Source organism: Plasmopara halstedii (genome assembly GCF_900000015.1).
Source record: "Plasmopara halstedii genome assembly, contig: Scaffold_526, whole genome shotgun sequence".
NCBI classification, from domain to species: Eukaryota; Oomycota; class Peronosporomycetes; order Peronosporales; family Peronosporaceae; genus Plasmopara; species Plasmopara halstedii.
This window is the reverse complement of record NW_020187446.1, coordinates 872384-896525: the sequence shown is the minus strand read 5'-3', so window position 1 is coordinate 896525 and position 24142 is coordinate 872384. Positions and strand designations below refer to the sequence as shown.

General features: G+C 42.7%; 4 protein-coding genes across 4 annotated transcripts; 2 read left to right on the top strand and 2 right to left on the bottom strand.

Moving 5' to 3' along the window:
- Positions 1-5922: 5922 nt before the first annotated feature.
- Positions 5923-6812, top strand: PHALS_11225 (myosin-like protein; the record flags this gene model as incomplete). Its single annotated transcript, XM_024726783.1, has 3 exons — positions 5923-6221; positions 6292-6396; positions 6470-6812. The coding sequence occupies 3 exons, from the start codon at positions 5923-5925 to the stop codon at positions 6810-6812; spliced, it is 747 nt and encodes a 248-aa protein (XP_024577425.1).
- A 166-nt stretch (positions 6813-6978) lies between these two features.
- On the bottom strand, positions 6979-19308 carry PHALS_11224 (dynein heavy chain; the record flags this gene model as incomplete). The annotated part of the gene is made up of 2 exons (XM_024726782.1): positions 6979-16737; positions 16792-19308. 2 exons carry the CDS (start codon positions 19306-19308, stop codon positions 6979-6981), a joined length of 12276 nt encoding a protein of 4091 aa, XP_024577424.1.
- A 459-nt stretch (positions 19309-19767) lies between these two features.
- On the top strand, positions 19768-20464 carry PHALS_11223 (septum formation protein maf; the record flags this gene model as incomplete). The annotated part of the gene is made up of 3 exons (XM_024726780.1): positions 19768-19857; positions 19936-20323; positions 20403-20464. The coding sequence occupies 3 exons, from the start codon at positions 19768-19770 to the stop codon at positions 20462-20464; spliced, it is 540 nt and encodes a 179-aa protein (XP_024577423.1).
- Positions 20465-20756: 292 nt separating this feature from the next.
- Positions 20757-22428, bottom strand: PHALS_11222 (lysophospholipid acyltransferase; the record flags this gene model as incomplete). Its single annotated transcript, XM_024726779.1, has 4 exons — positions 20757-20885; positions 20947-21104; positions 21169-21445; positions 21514-22428. The coding sequence occupies 4 exons, from the start codon at positions 22426-22428 to the stop codon at positions 20757-20759; spliced, it is 1479 nt and encodes a 492-aa protein (XP_024577422.1).
- Between the last annotated feature and the right edge of the window lie 1714 nt (positions 22429-24142).

Below are 24142 nucleotides of genomic sequence, written 5' to 3'. Positions count from 1 at the left end.
AGTGAACGAATGCGTTTACGCCAGAGCGGCGCCCGCAGGCGCTCGACCACTGAGAAGCCAGCAACTTGTTTTGAGCACGGAGTGTAACAACTTTTATTTCAAACGGCGCCAAGCAATCAACCGTCGCATGAAGGGACGCATTCGTCTGCTTAACGGCTAGGAGCCGCTTCTACAAAGCACGATAATCCTCAATGTAGCCGGTGTACAATGTGCTCCAAGCTCTCGAGGTCTTCTGCGCAGCGGTATGTGACCCCAGCATGACGCTCAGCGGAGTCCCGATCGCGACGGACATCGTCCTCAAGGTCTCGAAGAGCATCGCGAGTCACCGGACGGCGATCGACCCAGTCGTCAGCGTCCGCCGCCGACCCTTTTCGACAAGATTGGCGGTGTCCACTATCACGTGGAACGTCTTGTGGGTCGACGTCGTCCACAGGGTCAAATTCAGTATCTGGTGACGTGGCGGGGATACCCGGACTTCGAGAACTCGTAGGAGTTTGAGGTGCCACTTCGGCAAGACTGCCCTGACGTCGTGCTCGCTTATGATTAGAGGGGTCATAGCGTTCAGCGTCGTCGTACGCCCCGCGCTTTTCTGCAAAAACAAAGAGAGCCGAAAGGCCATGAGCTGAGATCAAGCTATGGTCCTGTGCAGCTGTGGTCTTAGACTTACCAGTTTGAAAGACCACAGAGCTCGCGGAAGCGAGATGGATTAAGCCATACGTCACAGGGCGACAATCCAAAGCAAGCCGGCGACACGTCTTGAGTTTGGCAAATTGGAACCAAAGATTGTATTCCATGCTCCACCTCCGCTGTAAGTTGTACAGCAAAGAAAGTTTCCGGCGCTGCCTACTCATCGCTCAAAGAGCACTTCGTCATTTGCAGCGGTTTTGCCAGGGGTGAGCACTACGGGAAATGTATGCACCGCGGGTACAGGAGCGCTTCCTTTTCAAGCACGAAGTCGAGCGCGGTACCTAATTAGCGGTATTGCTTGCGGAACCAAGAAGCGTTTTTTCGATCGACAGACTCAGCTTCTGTAGTGTCCGGGGGTCCGACCACGAAACGCCCAACGATCGAGTGATCGCGTCTTTCGCTTCTCCGCCGAGCAAAAGCAATATTCCACAAGAGGGTCTACGACTGACCGTGGACGCGCGCTCGTAGCCGCCCTGTTAACAGCATCTTACTGCTGTCTCTGTGCCTCGTCGAGGTCATTGATAGTTATACCACTTCCCCCAAACGTTGAGAGGTCGGGAAACGGACATGGTGTCCGTAAGGCTCGAGCAGGGCTCACGTCATGCCGCTATAGCACCTCGCCTTTCTCTTCTTCCCATCCTGAGATAGGATTATCCGACTCGTAGTCGACTTCCTCCAAATCCTCCATGAGGTAATTCGTCGCCCGAGGTTGGCGTGGTGCACAGTTCTTGGTTGCCGAGTGGCTTCCCTTGAAGCCGCAGGCGTGCTGCCAAAGTTACACCGCGTACAGGAGACGAAAAAGGGCTCTGCCCGAGGGCGCTCTTGGAACCAGCGAGGCTGGGTATCTTTCGTATCCTAGACACAGGGCTAATCGAGCAGAGAATGCGTGCATAAGGTCCTGGAGATGTAGAGGTGTCTTAGACACGCGAGCCTCGTACAAGGCGACAGCTAAATGCAAATTGTGGGTGTTCACAGTTTTGGTGGAGGATAGTGTAACGGGGTTACACGTACCCTAGTATGAGACATATGGTGTGACCATACAAGGATTTGGATACACAAGACGGTGTAATAACACGATGGTGTGGCTACACCTTGACAAGAATTTAGTATGTGGCTGGATTGCCCGAGGTTAAGCATTTTAGTCAGGTTCTTCTATCTATTTGGGAAAACCTATAGAATTCGATATAGAGGCCTTTGATGCAAACAAAACCAAGATTTAATTAGCATTGGGTTAAGGTTGTAGTTATTCTCGGAGTAAGAAAATTGCGATCAGCTACACTCGTACTGGTTCTAAGCATAGAACGAAGCTCGCCGACCTTAACAAAGCTTATTCTTAGCGAAAGAGCTACGGCATTCCCGCTGCACGCGAGGCTTGGAACGAAGCCGTCAAAATCGGCTTGATTAGTGCTGAACATTTCTTGCATTTCACGGTTGATGGCTTCATCCAGCGGCTTAGGGTACCCACGGAACAATTGTTTCCATTAGTCAAAGTTGCCATTAACGTTACAACTTGTGCTGATAAGTCGATGGGCCCGTCAACAATACTTGATACGTACGCTGTGCATACAAGTGTTGGTCGTAACGACTTTGACGAAGCTTTAAGAAATCGCACGGGTACTGAATCTACTCTATAGTGGCTCAAACGTCGTTTATAATTGGATCGTATGGTTTTCATGGCGGCATCTAGCTCGGCAAACCGCCGTAAGAGAGGCTTGTTTCCTCCATCACAGTTTACAGACATGTTCACGTTCACATGTACCGTTTCAAAAAAAGAAACAGGAGTTGCTACCTGCTTTCATAATATCATGGTGCATGAAACTGACGGCGACTTTTCTGAGCACCAGGTGAAGACGATTGCAGTTAGCTGATCCAAGATGCTTCTCCAAATAAGCCCATGTAGCCACTCCAGTGCCATTAAGTTATTCAAAAAACAAATGCAAAAACGTCACATTAGTCAGTGTCTCATTTGGCGGTACGCAGTGATGCTCCATCTCCCTCCGAATCTTTGGGACAAGGACAAAGTATAACCTGAACAGGAATGCGTGACGTGCGTATGAGCCGTGTCGTCAAACCAGATAGAGTGTCAATCAAAAGACCGCTCGAAGTGCTTCCAAGCGTAAAACAAAGCTGTTTGCAATAGCTCCTCAAACTCGACGAGAAAGCGAAGCTCAACGTGGAGGGATATATCCTCCCCGACTTAGAGGAAAGAAGAGGAACAAAGGCAAATTTGCAACTGAAGTAAAATGAGTTAAAAGTTCCTAGAGCTACATGCAAAATACCCCATAGTCCTATTAGTCTGTTTAATACAATCATGGGTGTACTGATGTTGCATGTCCGCTTGAACTCGTACAAGATCTTGTGTATACGGAGTTGAAGTATAAAATGGTTGACTTTGCACTTCCGTGAAAATATTTTTAGATGAAGTGACTGTCCGCTTCAAACGACCGCGATACATCGGTCTTGTTGCCAGCACAATTCCCGAATAAGGACTCAGCATTCTGTATCACAAAGAATGTATTTTGCTTCTTAGAAGATGTCACATATGCATGTGGGACATCAAACTGTTATCATTTTGAAGTAATATACGCAATATGTACATATATGTACTAGAAGGAACCTTTGTGTAATGACTATTTAAGGCTCATTACAGTCCCGGGGAAAGAATCTTTGTGAGCATCGTGGCGCGCAAAGATACGGCAAGAGGTGTGAGTCACACTAGCGCTCACGTCGCACGGATTTGTTCAACGTACATACGACAGCTTTATTTATATTGGTCAAGTAGTCTCATCGGACTGTTGAAGGTACCTGCATGGTATCACCCCTTTATGGGGTACTGTGGTAGAATATGTCAATGTTGAAGATAACATGCCTTTCTGAAGATTGAATCTTGTCATAAAATGGCATCCTCTTTTGTGGAGCCTTTAACCTGCTGAAGAATATTTGTCAGCAAAAATCTGAGCTGGCGCGATTTTAGGAAAGACTTGCATGCGGGCTCGTCGGACCACGATTCATGTATAACTGGACTCACGCTCTAAAAGCTCGCGCACACCTTGCAGTTCTCATCCTCTCGTGATTGGCTAAATCGAACATCGGGGAGTGCTGTTGGTTAAATCTATCAAATTAAGTTGAGCGGCAACCTATCCTTGAAGGATGTTTGGCATTTATATAATCGTTAAAGTTGTTGGCGGCCCTCCAAACCGAAACATACCACGGTCGTTCTGCTCCTGGCCACATCTAATTTCTCTTTGCTCTGAAAAAAAGGTTTGTTGCCAATTTTCTATCGCATTGGCTGGGAGCTGCAGAACCTTTGGAACATTTATACCCAAAGCACAAATATCCTCTCTATCTTCCTACACCATATGTCAAAAACCTTCGATAACATGCGATCACACGTATTGGATGACAACTACAATTTGACCGCAGTCACCAGTAGCACTGAATTTGTCAGAGTCATCGAGCCTCATCCTTTAAATTCACGGATGAGAGCAAATTGCACTGTCATCTACCAGCAAAGGCGAATTGTGGCTGGCGGTGTAGTTGTCCACAGCTTAATGCTCCATGATAACACTTCAAGCTGGTTTATTCTGTATATTAAGCCATTTAAGCGTCTTTTTCGACGTAAGAACTATCAATGACTGCAGCCAAAAGTCGTGGAAGAGACAATGACTTGTGCGTCCAGAGGTACTTCCCAGGAATACAATACGAAATGTCTGGGAGAGTGTATACTGCAATTTGTTCGCTCTACATTCAATCCCACGACAAACAATATCATGACAAAGGTTCACATCACGGTAACCTCACAGGTAGGCTTGTCTTGCATCACTAGCGTTAACTACTAGTAATCGCTGTACACTGACTTTTAGATCGTATCAGTAGCTTGTTATTGCAGCCTTGATCTGTAGGCTTAAAGATATTCGTTCTAGCTACTTTTATACGGAATTCAATAACATGTTCTGGGCACTGTAGGTTAAGGCGGACTACTGAGTATCTTAAAGTTCCATATGCGACGATGCCGTTTGAACAATTTTTGTTGGTGATTTCATAAAGACTTTAATTTCTATCAATTATGCGCGCAATTAAAAAATCGAGTTTTGAATTGGAAAATCTGATTTTTCCCTCCTGCCAAAATCTTTATTTCTAGTGATCATAGAAATTTTTGACGAATCACTAAATGTGACGTAAATTGTTATGTCGCCTTCAAACATTTACTCCAAATTTGTACGGTCGTTGTTAATATCAGCCAATCATCGTAGTCAGATTCATACTATGATTCATGATTCTTTCGTCAGGATTAGTGTAGCGACTGACTCTGCATTTATTTCGTAATAGTCCATACCAAACCATATAAATATGCTCTTTACATAAAGCAATGATGACACCGTTCTTAATGTTACATCATCGGCTCGTGCATACTTTAGCAAGTACAATATAAAATATTAATTGTTACATGTTAACAACCCATTTGAAACATAAGGCGAGACAAAAAGGCTAATTGCAGAATTATGTCAGCATATCGAACTGTCCACAAATTGGATAGTATGTACCCCTTTCTTTCGCCGTCAAGATAAAAGAATCCTGACTGACTGCATTACCTTGTCATGTTACAGCTCACTGTTCATACTGTCAATTTAAAGACGTTCAAATCTTTAGAAACTGAACCATTTTTTTCGTCGTCCACTTTAATAATTCCGATAATATGCTTGTCTTAAAATAGTGAAATATAGCGACGCAGATTGTTCAGTTATTTGACTCATGTGCTGACGCATGATCCAGTTCTTAACGACGCTCGAGCTCCTTCTCTTACTCACTTGACATGACCTTTCGATTTCTATCTATGCAAGACAAAATTCTTTCCTCTGCCGTTATGTTGCCAAAATAATTTACCCGGTCCAAATCCTCACGAATAAGCTCCTTTTGGTCGTTTTCTGTGCGTGCGTTTGTTCGACCAATAACAGAAGACCTGGGAGAGCGAAACTGAACGTCGTACCAGCTGCATTTGCTTCGTCGCCGAGTTGTCTGGCATCAGACGGACGGCAACGAAACGAGAAGGAAAGCAGCAGAAACCAGTTTTCTCAATTGGCGGCGAACATCTCGCTCCTTGTTGCTTGAGAGAAAGCGCCCCCCCTTCATACACAGGACCAAGGACTTGGTGCGTAACTTTTACAACATTATGACTTGGGAAAAGACTCACTTGTCGACTTCCCCCTTCTTCTTCCATAACAGTAGCATACAGATATGGGCCCACCAATGAAAAGGACCGAGCGTGTACTATCAGACGCCGCTGATAAAGTGGCCAAGGCTGAGGAAGCAGCACGTCAGTATGAAGCTCAATTGGCTGAAGCAGCAGCCAAGAAACGTCATTTGGAAGAAGAGAATGAAAAATTACGTGCTTCAATTTTAAACATGGCATTACAAAACGCCAGTGTTGATTTACGTCGTGAACACGTACAGCTACGTCAGACACTTGATTCGTACCAGACTAAAATTGACCAAATGCGTGAAATCTCTTTGCTTTCAGCGAAAGTGGTCGACAGGTATGACTACTCGTGTATGGTATTTCTAATGGAGAGATATAACACATTATGGATTGTGTCATGAAAATAGTCGTATCAAGACGAAACAGGGGCGACAGTATGTTGAGTACAAGCTGTTAATTGAGACAGACATTCGAGGCACGTTGGTATTATGGCATCGATACAGCACATTCTTGTAAGTGGTTTACATGATTGTCGAAACATGTATAGTTTGTATGGAATTTTTACGACATCGTCAATTATTGTAGAAATTTGGCGGCTACACTAAAGGCTAAAAATCCCAGCAGCGATCACGATATTCCAGAGTTACAGACCCAAAGTCTTACGGGATTTTTCTCAGATCAGCTCATTATCGATCGCATTGTCAAGCTGAATGAGTTTCTGGATGTCGTGACGAAAGCGGAAGAATTTCAATGGGGTATTCGGATAGATAAAGACACGTGCGTATACAAACGAAAGAGCAAACGTATTGACAGAGCATACAGTGTCGATTCCAGGGAGAGTATCTCAACACTCACGCCCAGTATGCGCGACAGCATGTTTATGCCAACGAGTTCGCGAGCATCCACTATCTCTATGGACTCGTATTAACGAAAAGAGGAGTGTGGTGAGAAGAAAGCCAAGTGTAGTTGTATCAAGAGGATGAAATGGCCCTTTTCCGGCAAGTTGGATACCCCCATTAATGACATAAGACATAATGCAACGTGTGTTTTTTTACATGATCCATGGTAGGTGGGTGTTTCTAGGTATTAACGTTTTAATCATCAAGATTCAGCAAGAAGGCTGCACCCATTCGTACCCAATAATCTGGTGGTTTATGACTCGGAAGGTGGACAGCAATGACGTAATTAGTTGATATCCCTGTTGTCGACAATGTCCCTTGTCGTACTGATGTCTTGTAAACTGGGCATGCATACATGGATTTCTCAGTACTTGTGGAAGTAGTTGGCAAAAAGTGTACGATAGACATGGGTGCAAACATTTCACCAGGTATTGCATCTTCTAGCAGACCATGAGTAGTCGACCACTTGGCACCTTGTAACCAAAGTCCATCAATGTAAACACCATCCGTCGGACTTTGATTTAATTCTTGAACATTCTTTATATCTAAGACTGTAAATGTAAATGCAAGTGAGTCAATTGCAGTTTGATACTTGCGTGCATAATTCTGAAGAGTGCCGGTTAGGAAACCTTGAGGGAAGAAAAAGACATTTAGTCGAAAGATAATGGGTTCACCATGTTTAAGCCAGTGACGAAAAAAGGTTACACGATCAAGTAAGTCGTGTACCCAGGATGCTAATGGTTTTAACGACGCAAAACTAAGTGACATCCAAATCTGTGGCACTCGATTAGCTAGAAATGCCATATACATATGATCCAAGTCAGAAGACATGACAATGAGTCCATTAATTGCTTTTTGAATATCTTGCAAAGATGTGCGTAAACGATGTAATAGAGTATTAAATTTTATGATTTCTTGTCCAAGAGCAGTAGCTAATGAATCCATAACAATTGTTTCGGAAACTTTTCGAGTTTTGAAAGTTGTTGGTCCAGCATCTTGAAGTTCGAGATCTAATGGTATTTTTTCTTCAATTGAAAGAGCAAGATCCAGCACACGTTGATCATTTGAGATTGTACCTCCAGTACCATGATCTCGTGGCTCAAGACTGAGAATTAATTGCAGCATGGTCGTACTTTCATGACGTTCGTACGTGACATTAGCATTATTGTGCATTCCAAAAATGTCTGGATTATCAAAAGAAGGAAGTGTATCAAGATACGATTGAATTGCTCCATGTGAGAGTTCCATTGGTACATGATACACTTTTGATGTCGAGTATGCATGACCTACTTCGAGCACATTTGGTGTGTAAAAGTGACTCAGGATACTCATTAAACAGCGTCGATCCCAATCATCTGTCACTCGTCCTCCATAATTAATTTGACCCGTCACATAGCACAAAGCATCCCATGGAATTCGTGGTTGTTCATCGAGAAACTGATATAAACTAGTTAACGATGTCTCCAAGTCCGTTTCGTTAAATTCATACTTGATATTCCAACCCAATGCACCAAATTTACGTCTTTCTTGTACAATGGCATGGAAAAATGTCAGTGCACATACGAGCGATTTCCAAACATGTGCTTTCTTCTCGCCTGTTTCAAAGTGATCCGATTCCTGAAACCTTTCAAGTACTTGTTCTGACACAATGGTCGTAAATGAACGACGTAGATTAGCTCGAATCCCTTTTGGTGGTTCATTCGTAAGTTTAATACCATTTTGAAGAATGGTGACAGGAAAATACGCTGCTGGAAAACTTGTTAAAAAGAGACGAAAGGTCGATTGACACTGTTCATCCGTACGTTGAGCCATATCGTTGACCAATGTCTCTAACATTGGCATCCACGACTTTGCAAGATGACAATTTTGAAGTAAGACCCAATCTCCAGCCTGTTGGCTACTTTCAATCAGCTTTTCAGCACGTGGACCTTGTCCTTGACCAAGTGAAATGAGATGTAAACGATCAAGAAACGTCAGTTCTTTTGCAAAACGAAGTAGCATCCCAGTTGGATCAGCACCAGCTGATAATACAAAGATACATGGTGTCTTTCGATCAGTGTCATTGTAAATCTCCTCCATTGAAATCGATGCATTCCGTCCAAAATCTGGACCCATTGCAGTGGCAATCAAATGTAGCACAGCTTGTGGCACCTTTTCTTCAGCTAAACCTCGTAAAAGCAGCACCTTTTGAAACGCACTCAATTGCGTGCCATAATCACCAGGACATGCGCTTGTGTTTTCAAGAAAATCAGGTTCTTGAAGCCATTTTTGCCAGTCCGGCCAAACATTTGTTAACGAAGTACAAATACCTTGAAAGGGATTTATTTTCGAATCTTGTGATTTCTCAATCGAGCAAGTCTCAAGAGTCTCAAGTTCCGATAGTAAAGCCCATTGTGCTTCAGTTATGCTTGCAGGATGTGGGTTTATCAACTGTTTCGAGCGATCAGGTCCTAGCGAAGCGCCACGAAGATATAAATGCCATTCATGCTTCGAAATTTTGCCGGAATGAAGGAGAATCTTGCAGCAAATTAGCATTGCAAAAATGACTTTATGAACCTCAAAGAGACCACGGCAGATATTGACATAGATGTGCCGAGTTTGGAAATCTACTAGGCTTTGAAGCCGTTTGTGCAGAGAATCAGTTTTTAAAGCTTTGTGAAAGCAAACGTTAAACAATCGTTGAAAAAACGGAAGGGAGTATTGATACATTGGATCAATGAGAGCGAGATTTGCCACGACAAAGTAAAGAATGGACCCACGTGTAGCCACACGACGATATTCTTCCCGCGCGCGATTAATCTCGAGTTCAGTAGCTTCAGATTCAAGTACGCGCTCTTTAATGGTACGAGATGTGACATTGGACGATTGAAGGGTATCAATTAGATTTTGATCATCTAAAACGTTGCCTGTTGATTCTGAAAGCTGTTTGAGAATTTGATCTTCAATTTCTTTTAATTCTTTTCGATCCTGTGCCATCGTCAAAACAAGTCGATTCTTTTTTTCTTCAATTTCTGGTCGCTCGTGACGTACAACGTCTCCAAGAAGTTGATTTTCCAATCCATCCATGGTCACTGTAAAGTTAATAACAGTCACTTTAATAAAGACTTCAGGGAGATAGTGTGGATTGGGCAATTTCGTTGTAAAATACAATTTAAAAGCAGGATCATAGTCCACGTCCGAGTCGCCTAAACGAATGAGGTTTCGTCCTCCTAGTTGATAAAACGCTTTTTGTAATATTGGCTCTAACGACGGTTCTAACGTCTCGTCAATATCTTCAATTAAAAGTGTCTTTCCATTTCGAATACACGTCTCTAAAACTCGTAACAAGTTTAAATTGGTCATTTTCGTTACTTCTAATGTCGTAGAATACATTTTTTTGAGCCATTTGTTCGCTTGACCTTGTGGATCAATCATTAATGGCCAACGTTCGCCTCTCGTCACAAGAATGGCATTATCTGTCGACGTCAAGTCACTTGGTAAACCATTTACTTGCCACTCACGAATTTCCACCGGACTTCCAAGTATCGTTGACAATTGATATCCTGATGAAAAAGGAATGCTCAAATCTTGTGTTTGAGCGATCCATTGGGCCACAATGCGAAGCCGAAATTCCCCTGTGAATGGGCCAAAGTACGAAATGCATGCCGCCGCAAGGAATGTATCACCAATCAATGCCAAGATTGAGTCATTTAAGACCGATACGCTCTCTTTCCAACGTGTACCTTCTACTGACAAGCCTGCAATGAGTTTCTCAGCTCTGAGAAGTCTTGATTCCGTCACAAAAGCGTCTTTTGCAAGCAAATCCTTTTCATCCAATGTTTCTTTGCATTGCTGTTCCAATCTAGCCACATTCTCGTTCACAATTCGAAGTTCCGCTTGTTTTTGACTCAATATTTCATTCGCTTGAGCTAATTTTTGATTCATTTGCTCCAGTTTCTCCTTCTTGGGACCTACATCCTTGGCGACTTTGGAATACACGTCCATAGCATGTACCCAGAGACAAAGAGACGTAGCAGCTTTAGAGACTTTTGATACAATTTCAACGGCCATTCCTGGTTCCGACACAGCTTTACTTAGTTTCTTGAGCGTAGCAGACGATATGTTGTCCTTGTCAAAATTTCGAAGTTTGTCGAGAAATGCAACATCGCTTAAGATCTTTTTCGCCGAATCCCAATTTTGTTTTTCATTAAAGAGTAAACACACAGCGTTCATGACCGTCTCAACAGCTTCAGGAGGCTTTGCAAAGGACTTAACTTCAGTTATGTCATTCTTGGACAAACTATCAAGCGCTTTAATTGAGTTTGTCAAAGCTGGCATCGCCACGTCCAGATCTTTTTGTGCATCAGCTTGGACAATAGCCACTTGCTCTGCTTGTTGGGTCACCAAAGCTTCGTCAAGAGCTACGCGTTCACGTACAATTGCGGCAGCTTTTTGGTCTATCGACACACGTTGAAGCAATTCTTCTGCTTCTTTAGCTTTAATTGTAAGAACTGGCTGAAGAGCAATTAATTCAGATTTGAGCGCATCGACAATATTATTGGTATCGTCAAGTTTCTGAACCCCCACTTCCATTCGATGTCTTAGAATCTGTAGTCCTGTACGCTTCTCATGCAGCATTTTAAGATACAAATTAATCAGATCGAGATAACTTTTCGGGGTCGTGTAGACGTAACGTTGTAATTGACTTGCGAATTCGAGACTGAAGTCATTTGAGGTTGTGTGGACTATCGAGCACATATTGACAAGAGCTTTTCGAATCTCATCAGAAGGTAATGACACGTTTGTCAATAATCGATCAGCTACTGACTGCAATGCTTCTCGTGGCCAATTCATATACCAATCGATCGTACAGCAATTAATAAGCGATGGAAACGCACGACACCGCACACGTAATGCAGAACCAACAGGTGACATGGCCAATACAATGTGTAAATACGTACGTACACGATCAATAAAGACGGCGATGCAATTGTCTCGTGTTTCGGGAATTGCAAGAATTTTGACAATCGGACGTACGTCTGCAATTATGCGATCCATTTCATCCGAAGCAAACAGATTCGGAACTTCACCGCTATTTAAGATATTATTGATATCTTCGACAAAACTTTCATGAACAATCTGACTATCAGTAAAGAGAAAGACAGTCGACTGGCCATCCACACCAGCCGAGATCATAACTTTTTTCAAGTCTTCATGAAATTCATTCGTACTATACCCACGTGTGATTTCAACCTGTACGCACTTTGCATCAAGAATAAACGCACCAAGACGTGCTAGCGATTGTTTTCCACTACCACCAACACCAATTAGCATTGCATTACCTCGAGGTTGACGAAGAATTCGTACAAGTCGCGACAAGTGTGCGATCGCATCACGAAAGAACACGAGATTCATTTTATTTGCAAACGTCAAATTGTAGCTTTCCAAGTAATTGTCCAGACTTTTCGTCACTTTTCCAAGATCATTGCAGTGTTCGTACAATGGCGTAGGAACGCCTTCTTGCATGAAATCTCCAAACAATAAAGGACAAGATGAGTGAAAGAGTGACTCACGAGTCCAATTGCAATTAAAATGACGTCGCAGTAACGAACACACAAGCTCTTCAAACCATGCGTGATCCGTTGTATTGATCAATCGATCTTGAAACACTCGCGAAGCTTCATGAATCCACAAACGGTTCATGCTCTCAACATCTGTACATTTCGAAGGTGAAATCATTAGAATTCCTTGAAATACCTTTGATATATCGCGCAGATTAAACGTATAGTGAAATTTATCCGGTGTTGGCAACAGATGCAACGTCACTTGATTATAAGTGTCAATAATACTGGCAATCACACTGTCTTTCATTAATTGAATCGATGGAGCGAATGAAGTGAGGAATCCTCCAAGAATTGAAGAGAAAATAAGTTTTAAAGCCGCTTCGCCTGCAGGATACATGCTCAAAACGTGGAAATGACGGACAAATCGTGGGGTACACTGCGATCGACCACCTCCAGCTGGAGCTGCTGCAGTTAGTAACATTGTGTCGGTAATGTCTTTCCAAAAGAGTTTATCTCGATCATAAAATCCTTGAAAATCAAGAAATTGACGCAGTAATTCAATCGGACCTTGCGCTCCGTATTCCTCAACAGCTGGAAGATTCACATCATCGACAAAAAGAACCATTCGCGTTCCAGCAACAGGACCCAAGAGATTTCGGCGTTTTTTCTCAAGTTTATTTTCGATCGTTAATTGTGTCATAAGACTTGAGGTTTGAGCTGAGAAATTAATACAAAGATTCATTACCTTCGATGTTGTTGAAGCAACGCTTTCATCTCCGTTTGCATTTGTTGCAGATGACGTTAATTCGCGTAATAAATCTTGAATAAGCACCGTCTTACCGGTTCCAGTGATACCTGTGATGTAAGTAGGCCGCTTAGCACTTGTCAATACACGCAATAATGAGGTAAATCGAATCGATTCTGACGTTGCAACGATCATTTGAAAGTACGGCACGTGTTGGTTGTAGACAAACTTGGGGACGACGTCACTCCAAGCACGAAATTGAGCTCCTTTGACATCGACAAAGTAGTCAAAGACAAGTCCCGTCGCTGGGAGTTTAATTTTCACTTCAGTCATTAAATCACGTGTAAAAGCATCAAAGCGTGAATGTGAATCTACAGGCATCGTAGCACCAATGGACCAAATGATAGAGAAGGCAAAGATCTTGTCCAACAACTCAAGCATAGTTTCTGTATCGAGCGTGACGTACTCGATTCCATTATCAGGATGGAATAAACACGCAAAGAGACGACAGAAACTAGTAGCAAGATTTATATCAACTGTCGGAACAAGTTCCACGGTTTGGTGTCGAGTGAAGTGGATAGTTTTTTCAAGACATTGATCAAGAAGAAATTGAAGACGAGCACGACCTGTCGATGGGAAATCCATGGCAAGTTCATTTTCCATCCACGTCTTGACAAATGGCATCCAATTGAGATCCGTATCTGTAATATAGACAACTCCAATGCGACTGACGGTAGCAGGAGATGCAGCTGCAAGATCCATGACTTCAAACAACATATTCATTTCGTTTCGAAGTTTGATTCGTTCTCCATTTGCAAGACATAGTGTCATATTATCATCAAGCACTGTATTCATATTTTCAATCCAAAGAGCGTCAATAGGTCCATCAAATACTGTCCATTTCACATCATTAGAATCATCTGCCACGGCTTCACGCATAATACTTGATGCTAATCCATCGTGCCACTCTTGAGTTGCTTCATGGAACTCACCATAGAGTTCACCCATTGAAATGCATTTTGGATTTAAAACTCGAGCATGTACAGTCTGGTAAATTGGATTCATCGAGCCTTTCGCACGTAACGACGTCATAGTGGATTGAAGCATCCGATAACACGATGTCTTGCCTGCTCCAGTTGGACCAACAATTGTTCCTCCAAAGCGAACATTTAAAATATCAAAGAGTTGAACAACTTTCGTCATGTATGCAGGCACTTGTTGAAATCCTGCTTTAATTATTTCTTCTTCTAAACACGCTTGAAATTCACTTGACTCGTTTTGAGGTATCATGGTTCCTGGAAATAAATCCAATACAATAGCATGGAACAATGGAAGATCTTCAGCTAAAAACTTTGGAATATTACTCTCTCGAAGAGCACGAATCAACGTAATGTCTTCAATCACAGTTGGATTCGCACGTTTTAAAGCTCCCGCCATCACAAGCACCGACTTGACAGCACGAAGGCCATAATCATAGTGAGGCTGTTGCGACAATTGTTCGCTGCAGAGTATATAAAGCTTACACATTTTTCGAGACAAAGCACGTGCGTCACTAAATCCTTCAGCAAAGAGCATAATCTCAGCAATAAGAGCATAGTCTGGTACCATCATGGATACTGGTCGGAAACAAACTTTTAGATTATCCGGTAATTCCGTTCGACCAGCGTATCCTGGATTCATAGTGACAATCACATGATGATCTTTTAATCCAATGTCAATTCCCATAAAATTCATGTGTTCTTTCTTCTGAAGGCGACCTTCCCGTAAAAGTAAAAGCTGCTGAGCTACAACGGATAAAACTTCAATATCAATGCGATTGAATTCATCTAAGCACGTCCAATTTCCAGCTTGTGCAAGTCCACGAAAGAGTTTACCCATCATTTTATAATCAATTTGATCACTACAATTAAAAACAACACATTGAATAGCCATGGCTTTGGCTAAATCTTTACTACTCTCAGTTTTCCCTGTACCTGCGGGACCCGCTGGAGCAGCACCCAATTTCATGCCATACGCTCCTGTAAGTGTCATCCAGCAACGATCTGTGAGTGGTGTAATCACAAGGCGAGACGTTGCACCCATGTATTCGTAACCATATTGAATAGCAGAATCAGAGTGTCGAATGATCACATCGTCTGCTTGAACGTCCCAATAATATCGAAGTTGTTGTTGCCAGATAAAATTGCTCACGGAATCGACTTGAGCTTTCCACAAATGTTCGATCATATCTCGAGCATGTACATCAGTAGTCACCAAAGCGACAATAACTTTGCGTTCTAATGGTTTGAGATTTCCACGAATTTTCACAATCAATTCATTTAATTCGTACAAGTTGCGTTGAAACCAAACGTGCAATTGCTCCACTGGGTTCTGACTGTTTAAAGCTTCTTCAGTACTACGAGCCCACATCATTTGAACCACTGTAGCGACAACTTGGCCAGGATGGTCACAGACCCACATAGAGCGCTGCTTTGTATCATAATCGACTAATCCAGCCTTCATAAGCTTGTAAATTGATTGTTTCATACTCACTTCAAGAGCTTTGAGCCAATCTTCGACATTTCCACGTGCTTTAAGATTTTTTCCTAATGGAACGCGCTCATTCTCCGACGAAAACATCGCAATCATATCAACACTACCCGGAACGTCTCCGAAATCCAGTTTAACGAGATTCTCGAAGCATTTTCGAAGATGTGGTTGTACAGCTTGTGGATTCTTAGATTGAGCCAAAATTTCAAGCAATTCATCGTTTGATAGAAAGTAAAAGCGTGGAAACGCCATTCGTTTTGTCTCGAGATAATCTTCTAGATTTTTTTGAATTTTATCGAGATGAGCATTGTGCTGCTGTAACATTTCTTTAATGCCGGGGATAGTCCCGGCTATCAATACATTAGAAGTGTCGTGTGTTCGTCGCATTATTGCTTTCCAAGAAGCATCTACGTGACTAAAAATCTTGGACGCGTCCGGTAATTGACGTTGGATATCTGGTGCTGAAAAGATATTCTCTAGATACATCCAATTCTTTTGCACAAGAAGCCATTCGTCAAGCGTTTCTTGCAACGCAACGAGTTTCTTTCGCCAAGCTTCAACCTCTCCTTGAATCGCACTCACAAATCGTGAGCCCATTATTGTACTGATTGTGACAATCGAATCATCCAATTTGGCTATGACCTCCTCGACACTTCCAAGAATAAAGACATCCTTGGTTTCCTTATACAATTTAACTTCAAACTCCGTCGTAGCCCATACACCAATGACTTTCTTCAGCATTTCTTCAAGAACACCTTCTTGCTGTGCAGCAATCGCTACAGCGCTGATCACTTCACCATGCTTCATGACATTGTGTTCAATTAAGCTACCCAGCGTAATACTCTTCTCTCCTTTCATCTGGAAGCCTAATGCAGCATGAATCTGTTTCCAATGGCGATCTTTAAGCGATGACGAACGCAAATCCGTCACGACTGGCAAAACAAGTTTAAAATTCCCAACTTCTTGATGTAAGAGATCAGCCACCTCGTTTCCAGGAAGTTGTTTCTGAGCTTGATACGCTACTTTCGAGTATACTTGCACTTGTGTTTGAATCGCTGCTACATCAATATCGTCAAACACCGTGTCTGAGTTTTCGGTCGCAAGCTTTTGCCACGTTTCTAAACTGCTCCAGAGTTTCTGTTTCAATTCAAAATGGGCGACGACTTCATTTAATTCCGTAAAGTCACTTACTTGTTGTCTTAATTGCATTTGAAACATTGTGAGCATTTTTGCTTCTTCTGCAAGTTTATCAAGTGCATCTTTCTGAGCGTTTAGAAAAGTCAATGCATCACGTATTGATGTCTTGACTGTCGACAATTTCGGGTGGTGCAATGTTTCTAAGAGCACACTTGCATTTCGATTCAATGGTGCGATACTCTCAAGAATCACTTGTGAAAAACGTGTCGTCTCAGCATCAATCTCGCTTTCAAAACGTGTGAGTGTGCCTTCTAAACTCAACACACCTTCTTTCATCAGAATAATATCCTCTTTAATCTCATCTGGAACACGCCAGTCATAATTATCCATGAGAACGCCCATGTCGTACACACGACGATATCGATTTTTCAAGTCTGTTAACATAGTATTCACTTTTGTCATATGCATGACTTTCTTCACAAACGCATCTGGTGTCGATGGTGAGGCAAATGCAACAGGAGATACGTCGTCAAGTGTTCGAAGCAGCTCGGAACTCGCGAGTTTCATGAGTTGAGGGATCAGCGTTCGAATTTCAAGAATGCATTTTGATGGAGTGGGTAGCAAACGAGCTTTAAACTCGGCCGAATCCACTTGAATGACCCCGATCGTTGCAACTTCTGGAATTTCCGTAAACAATTGACCCTGGGTTTTGTATTTCTCGACTAAGTCGGCAAACACTTCAATAGGTGCATGAGCGTACATGTCCATGAATTGTGTCACGTGGTGTTCATTCTCGGTGTAAATATTGTGATATGGAGTAAAGACGTCCAAATAGTCTTCTACTGCTTCAAATGCTTCATCCAACGCATTAAAGATATCATTTGTAAGAGTGCTAAAACTAACGTCTTCGTTCAGAATTAGTGCAACATTTAATTTCTCTACTGACCACACATCTTTGCCTTCATCTTCGGCACTAGCAGTAGTGTATGGTGCAAGTAATTCATGTCCAAGATGTCGTGCTGGCGTCTCGACCAAGCTCAAAGCTTCTTTTAGTGCACATTGAAGTGCTCCATTCCATGCATCATGATTTGGAATAGCATTTAAATTCAACGTAGTCTCTTCAATCTCAACAGCGACCGCAAAGATTGCAGTGAAGACATGATCTTGAACGGTTTTATTTGCATTGGCCTCTTGTCCTGTCGGTTTTACTTGATGAGCAGGAGTCTCATATGTAGTTGAATCTTGAGCTTTTCCAGCAGTTAGTATCGTGTAAAGTTTCTGAAATGAAGACACTGTGAGTTGAATGGTAGCGTCAATGGTAAAAAAGTCAACTAATCGAAGAAAATTGGTTAAGAATCGACATTGTTTTCGTAGTGCAGCTCGCTCCATAAAAGTCATTTTGTGGTCTGCTGAAATTTTGTTCGCGGCTAAGAAAGTATCAATGACATCGTCACATGCTTTGACACACAAATGTAGGGACTTGGTTGAAAAGTCAGCGAGTTGATGCGCGACTTGTGCACGAATTCTTTCCTGTTCTAGTTCAAAGTGTTGTAATGAGTAAGTCGTTTGGGGGCTAAAGTGAATTAAGTCTAACTTGGTGATGTCAAGACAAAGTGTGCGTAACTTTAAAAGGGTTGATTGAAGACTTGGCGCTAGAAGAAATAAATGCTTGTTTAAAGCTTTTTTTGCATTGCACATCTTGTGCATGCGAACCGAAGTTTTCCACAGACTATAGTGTTTCCACATTTTATACTTTTGAAAGAATGGGATCGTCAATAATTTCATCAAGCGCGAATATTCCATCTCCCATTTGTCTAGTGTCCAGAACTCGGAATGATCTGCTGTAAAGTGAGTGACACCTCGAAGACTCATGGTATAATAATCTAATCGATTGACTTCAAAGTGCTCGACTACTTCAAGTGCGTACATGATTATATCAGTATCTCTCTTTTTGCGTAAGTACAAGAAATTTCCAGCTTTGAGTTCTTGTACATGGTGTGCATTGAGATTCAAAGACGAAGTAAAGGAAAGAGTTGCAGTAAAAGCTTTGCGCTGAACCACTTTAGAAGCAGAAGACAATACCTTGTACGACCCTATCTCATCATTTTTCTGATTGCTCTCATGTTCTGTATCATCAGCATTTGAATGAGAAAACACCACTGAACTTGAGCTCGAAATATGCTGTTGATCATGAAGATTTCGAATCCTTTCAACTGCATTAGAAAGACTCGGATGCATCACAGGTAAATTCATCATACTTATTGAGGGTGGTTTCGAATTACGATCGTGTGCGACAAAAGATCGTTGCAATCCCGCAGCTTTTGTTGGTGCATTGTTCAAATTCGCCGCTACCTTTGTGCGCGTTTGGAACTTAGGCTTTAACGCTATCTCCTGCGTTTTAACTGATCGACTATCAAAAGACATGAGATTCCTTGAACGTTTGTCATCTGTGAATGAAGCAGGTCTGAGATTCGGTTCGTAAATTCGCTGTAAAAGCTGCTGGACTTGTGGATTTCGAATCTCACCATGCCGCTTGGCACCACTGCGACGACTTTCATCGTTCTCACTCATGAATATCTGCACTTGGCTATACTTTGTCTCACTTAGATGACGAGTCGTACGATATTAGCGCTGTAACGGCTACAGTCGACCGAAGATATTTTTCGAGCATGTACGATCAAGGTGGAGATCACAATTTGATACTTTGAACTAGTATCGCGTTCAATATTCTACAATAATTGGTAATGTTGGATGTGTAAGTATAAGACGAGCTTAAGTGCATGAAGATATGACGAATCATAGCAGTGGAAGCGACTTCAAACGAATACGTAAATCTACTTGATAGCTTTGACTGAGCGGAAATTAAAATGAAAGATACAGGAACTGAACAACTGATAGTTAGAGATCAATGGATGCATCTTGTCACGTTGTCGTCTTTTGATCTATTGATGTCAAGACGCTTGAACCAATAATGATTTTCCTCATAACCACTATATGCAATAATTGACTAATATTTAAGAATTTGGCATTATGTTGACAACCGCGTTAAATCATCTCCGAAGGCACAATGTGATCCTCGCATCTCAGAGTCCTCGTCGCATGGAGCTTCTTCATCATTGCGTATGTTTACAGTACACAACCTTTTGAACTTGTCTCTATTTTTCTCATGATATTATCATCACACTTTCTTGGTATCAGGGTCTTACTTTTGAGGTGATCCCGTCCACTTTCGAAGAGAATCTGCCCAAAGAACAATTCCCGACACCTGATCTTTATGTGATCGAGAATGCCAAGCAAAAGGCGCTAGACGTTCTAAAGCGTGTCTCAAGGAACAAGAATCGTGATGACGATCATGCATTAGTCGTAATTGGATGTGATACCGTTGTGGTGCTGGACGGAGAGATTCTTGAAAAGCCCAAGGATGAGGACGATGCTTTTAACATGCTCAGTAAATTGTCCGATCGATCCCATGAAGTCTATTCTGGAGTGGCTCTGTTCACTACTAAAAGAGGCAATGACAACCCGCTTTTGTTTTTTGAAAAGACTCTTCTGGTGTTTGGTCGACTAGAACCAGAAGATATTCGTGGTACGACGCTTTTATCGTATAATTATTGCCAATTCGTTTTAACACGTTGGTATTGCAATATTGCAATAACGCAATGTAGCTTACATTGCGACAGGAGAGCCAATGGATAAGGCGGGATCTTATGGATTGCAAGGCAAGTAGCAGTCGTGTTATGGCAAATGTCAGTAAGTTAATGGGAAGAATATGTTGCAGGTCGGGCACGGTGCTTCATTCGAGATGTTCGTGGCTGTGTCAACAATGTTATTGGTTTCCCCGTACAACGCTTTTGTCAAGAAGTGAAGCATCTTGCGTCTCAAAATGAGCTTTAAGTTGAGTTGAAAAGTCATTTCCCTTACTTGTATTAATCTATCGAATCTTCTTGCGATATTTCCTTTGTCTCATCACAGCTTGAAGCAGTAACGAGCACTTCTTTCATAAACTTGGTGTCACAACTCTATTCGATCTTCTTTTGAAGCTTTGGCACTGGAATGCACGAGAATACGATATACAACACAACGGCTGCAATATGACCAGCAAAGTGCACATTCTTCAGCGAAGCAATCGAGTTTTCCCACGACATGGCCTAGGGAAAGAATAATATATAAATTAAATCACAAAATTTAAAAAATATACGCACGACGTACCTGGAACGGCATGACGAAGTAGTGCATCGCAACAAGCGTAACCAGGTAACTGACGAAATCATAGACTTTCTTTTTAAATCCAAACGATCCGTCGGATTCAATAAATCGTGGACGCAGGCGCTTGAATGCCAGACGATTCACAGCCGTGGCCAGCGGCACTGTACATACACCACAGATCTCGTACGATTAGAAACATATCCATGTTTTGTAGACTTTACGTACAGCTCATGAAAAAGAGGTAGTAACCCGGGTAGAAGCCATGCCAAAAGGCCGAAATAAAGTACGTGGCTATCAGCGAATTGCCTGTACGCGTATACACGTAGCGCTCTAGCCAATTTTGCGTTCCTTTGTTCCACGCACGCGAAGCAGCACGGATACTTTGTGAAAACTCGAAGCCTAGAATGTCCATATTGCTTACACCATTCCAACCGCGGCTCGATCCATCTTTATTAAAGCCTTCAAATCCAAAACCGCACAAAACTGTCGCCCCCTCAGCAATCTATTGACATGAAGTAGTAACTTTTGGACATTTGTACCACTTTAGACTAAGCTGGACAATACACTTACCTTCCATGCTGAATAATACTTGGCCTTGCAAAAAGCAAGCGTAATGTACAAGTCACGAAGCTGGTACAATAATGGTTGTGCAGCAATTTTTGAGTCGTGTAGATTCGATAACGGGTACGATGGTCCGTACACTGCAAAAGCTGCCATCAAAATCGAACCAACAAGAAATTTGGAAAACGCTGCCAAAACACTTGAAGGCTGTTTCTTTTTGCCGTTCACCAAGAATTTAGTACCTTTCGTAACATCTAGATACTCCCGAATTTCAAAAGCTGGACCAGCGAGGAACGTCGTAAAACTATAGACGTAGCCAAAATATTCAAGTAACGACGGAAGTTCCGTAAGAGCAAGTTTTTGACGCCCTTCGTACATTTTTCTCTTGTTTGGAGACAATTCAGTGCCTTTTGTTGCTAAAGTTTTGTCCACAGTACCGTCGAAATAATTGTACGCAAAGCTGGTGAGTTTGATAACCAAAAGCATTTGTGGACCCGTAAAATCCAATGTCCAGCCCATGTAATCCACGTATAGTCGGTAAATATGCGATAGTGACATATAGAGCATGTTGAATAGAAATACAATGGCGGGGGCGTATTGACGCGGTCCAAATTTGACCATCAAGTACGTTAACAAACTCGAGAGAAACGAGTGGATCCATCCTGAACCCAGCACGAATTGCGCAATACTAATACCCATGACAATATCAAAGATATGCTTGAGACTAGCAGTAGGCAAGATCTTGTATACAACAGCTAGTGGATATGCAACAAAGAGGCACAATACATAGCAGAGCTGGTCACTGCCCAATCCAAGTGATGCAGACAAATTGTCGACATGAGCGTGAAGGAAGTGAAAATCCAAAGGGGTTGCAACCTCTGCGTATGGCTGCAAATGCTCTACAAATTGCACGATGTGGTCCATGGTAGTTTGACGAGGGAATGGATGTGGCCACACTGATAGATACTAATACGGTATGTATCCGGACGTAAGGTTGGCAGACTTTAAGTCGCGGACTTTGATTAACCTGATACTTTAAAAGAGACAAAAACAATTAGTTTGCAAGGGTATCAAATATTAAGATGTCTTCTGGCACCACTTAAGCAAATGATGCGAGTAGTGGGTCAGAAAATATGAACACCTAGTGAGAAGACGTTCCATCGGATGACTGTTATAACAACTAAGACCATGGTTGCAAAAGCTGCTTACGTCTGGTAAATTACATGTAGAAGTTGCTTGAGACACGAGCGAGCATAGTGATTTGAGAGTTCAGTTTCTTAAAATGTGTTCGAATTATCGACACAAAATTGGATTTAACTGTCGTTCACAGCGCTCATTCATACTCAGCGAATAAATTGAAGCTCGAAAAATACATTTGGTTATTTGCTGGGTAAATGCAAGATGACTGGAATGTCCACATGGCCAACACGAAGCTTGCTATCAACGCAGTGGTGAATCCAGGCCTTGTTCGAAGCTAATTTTACTTTTATTTTGTTGGGTCCGCCGCAGCTCTCAGCTCAACAGAATTCAAATATACCTCGAAGTCGACCAGCAACTTCGCCCCACAGACAACACTCTTACTGCGCTATCTTGAAAGTCCATTTCACGCATAATGTTGCAGGATGACTATTTATCGAGCGGGTCTCTGTACATAAAGATTTGAGCAAGCGAACCATAGACAAAAAGCACTCATACTTATTACTGAACACAACAAATTTCTATTCCAAATCTTTGAATTCGATCGATCACAGTTGTCAGTCAGGCGCAAAACTCACGCGTATGAGCCCAACATCCTTGCGGGTACAAGTTGCACCTGGTCTTGACTATTGGCTCAGATCCAATACATGGAACCCCGCCGAGCATCTCCCCGAGGTCGCCCCCGCTGTGCGGAACACCTCGAGGGTCTGGATCACTTTTTGCACCAACTGCCTCGTGTTATGGATAATCGTGCTCTGTCGAAGTGGCTCCTAGCCGTCAAGCAGGCGAATACGTCACTTCGTGTGACGGTGGAGCGCCTTGCGCCGGTGGAAACGGAAGTTATCACAGTCAGTGCTCAAAACCAGTTGCCGGTTTAACTTCTGGTTGGCCGAGCGCCTTTAGGCGTCGCCCCGGTGCCATGGACGAAAATGTCGTCAATGTTTGTCTGTGCATACGCCTGATGGGGCCTAACCAATTGCGTCACAAGTCAATTAAATATTGCTAGTGCATTTAGCAGCCCTTAAAGCATCACCAGCCACTCCCAGAGCATCCCGCTTGGAGTACTCGGCGCTATCAGCGGAATATCACTCGCTCTCATGAGCAATTGGTAATACCCATCGACTGAGCTGTACTTTGTACAGCCAACCATATTGTTCTGGAGAACATCTTTTCTAGGAATTGGCATTTGAGCCGGAATGGTGGCAGCGTTTAGCTTATTATAAGCATGAGCGATACACCACTTGCCGTCCGGCTTCCGAACACAAAACGTGGGTGTCGAACGGGGAGACTTGCTCTCACGTAACATCCCTGCGTCGTGCTTTGCACGAAAAAGGCGTCAATGACGTCGCACTGCTCCTTGGGCAGCGGCCATTGGTGTGTTACGCAGTATTTGGCTCCCGGAACCAGGTCGACCTCATGACGCACACCTCGGTCCGGAGGA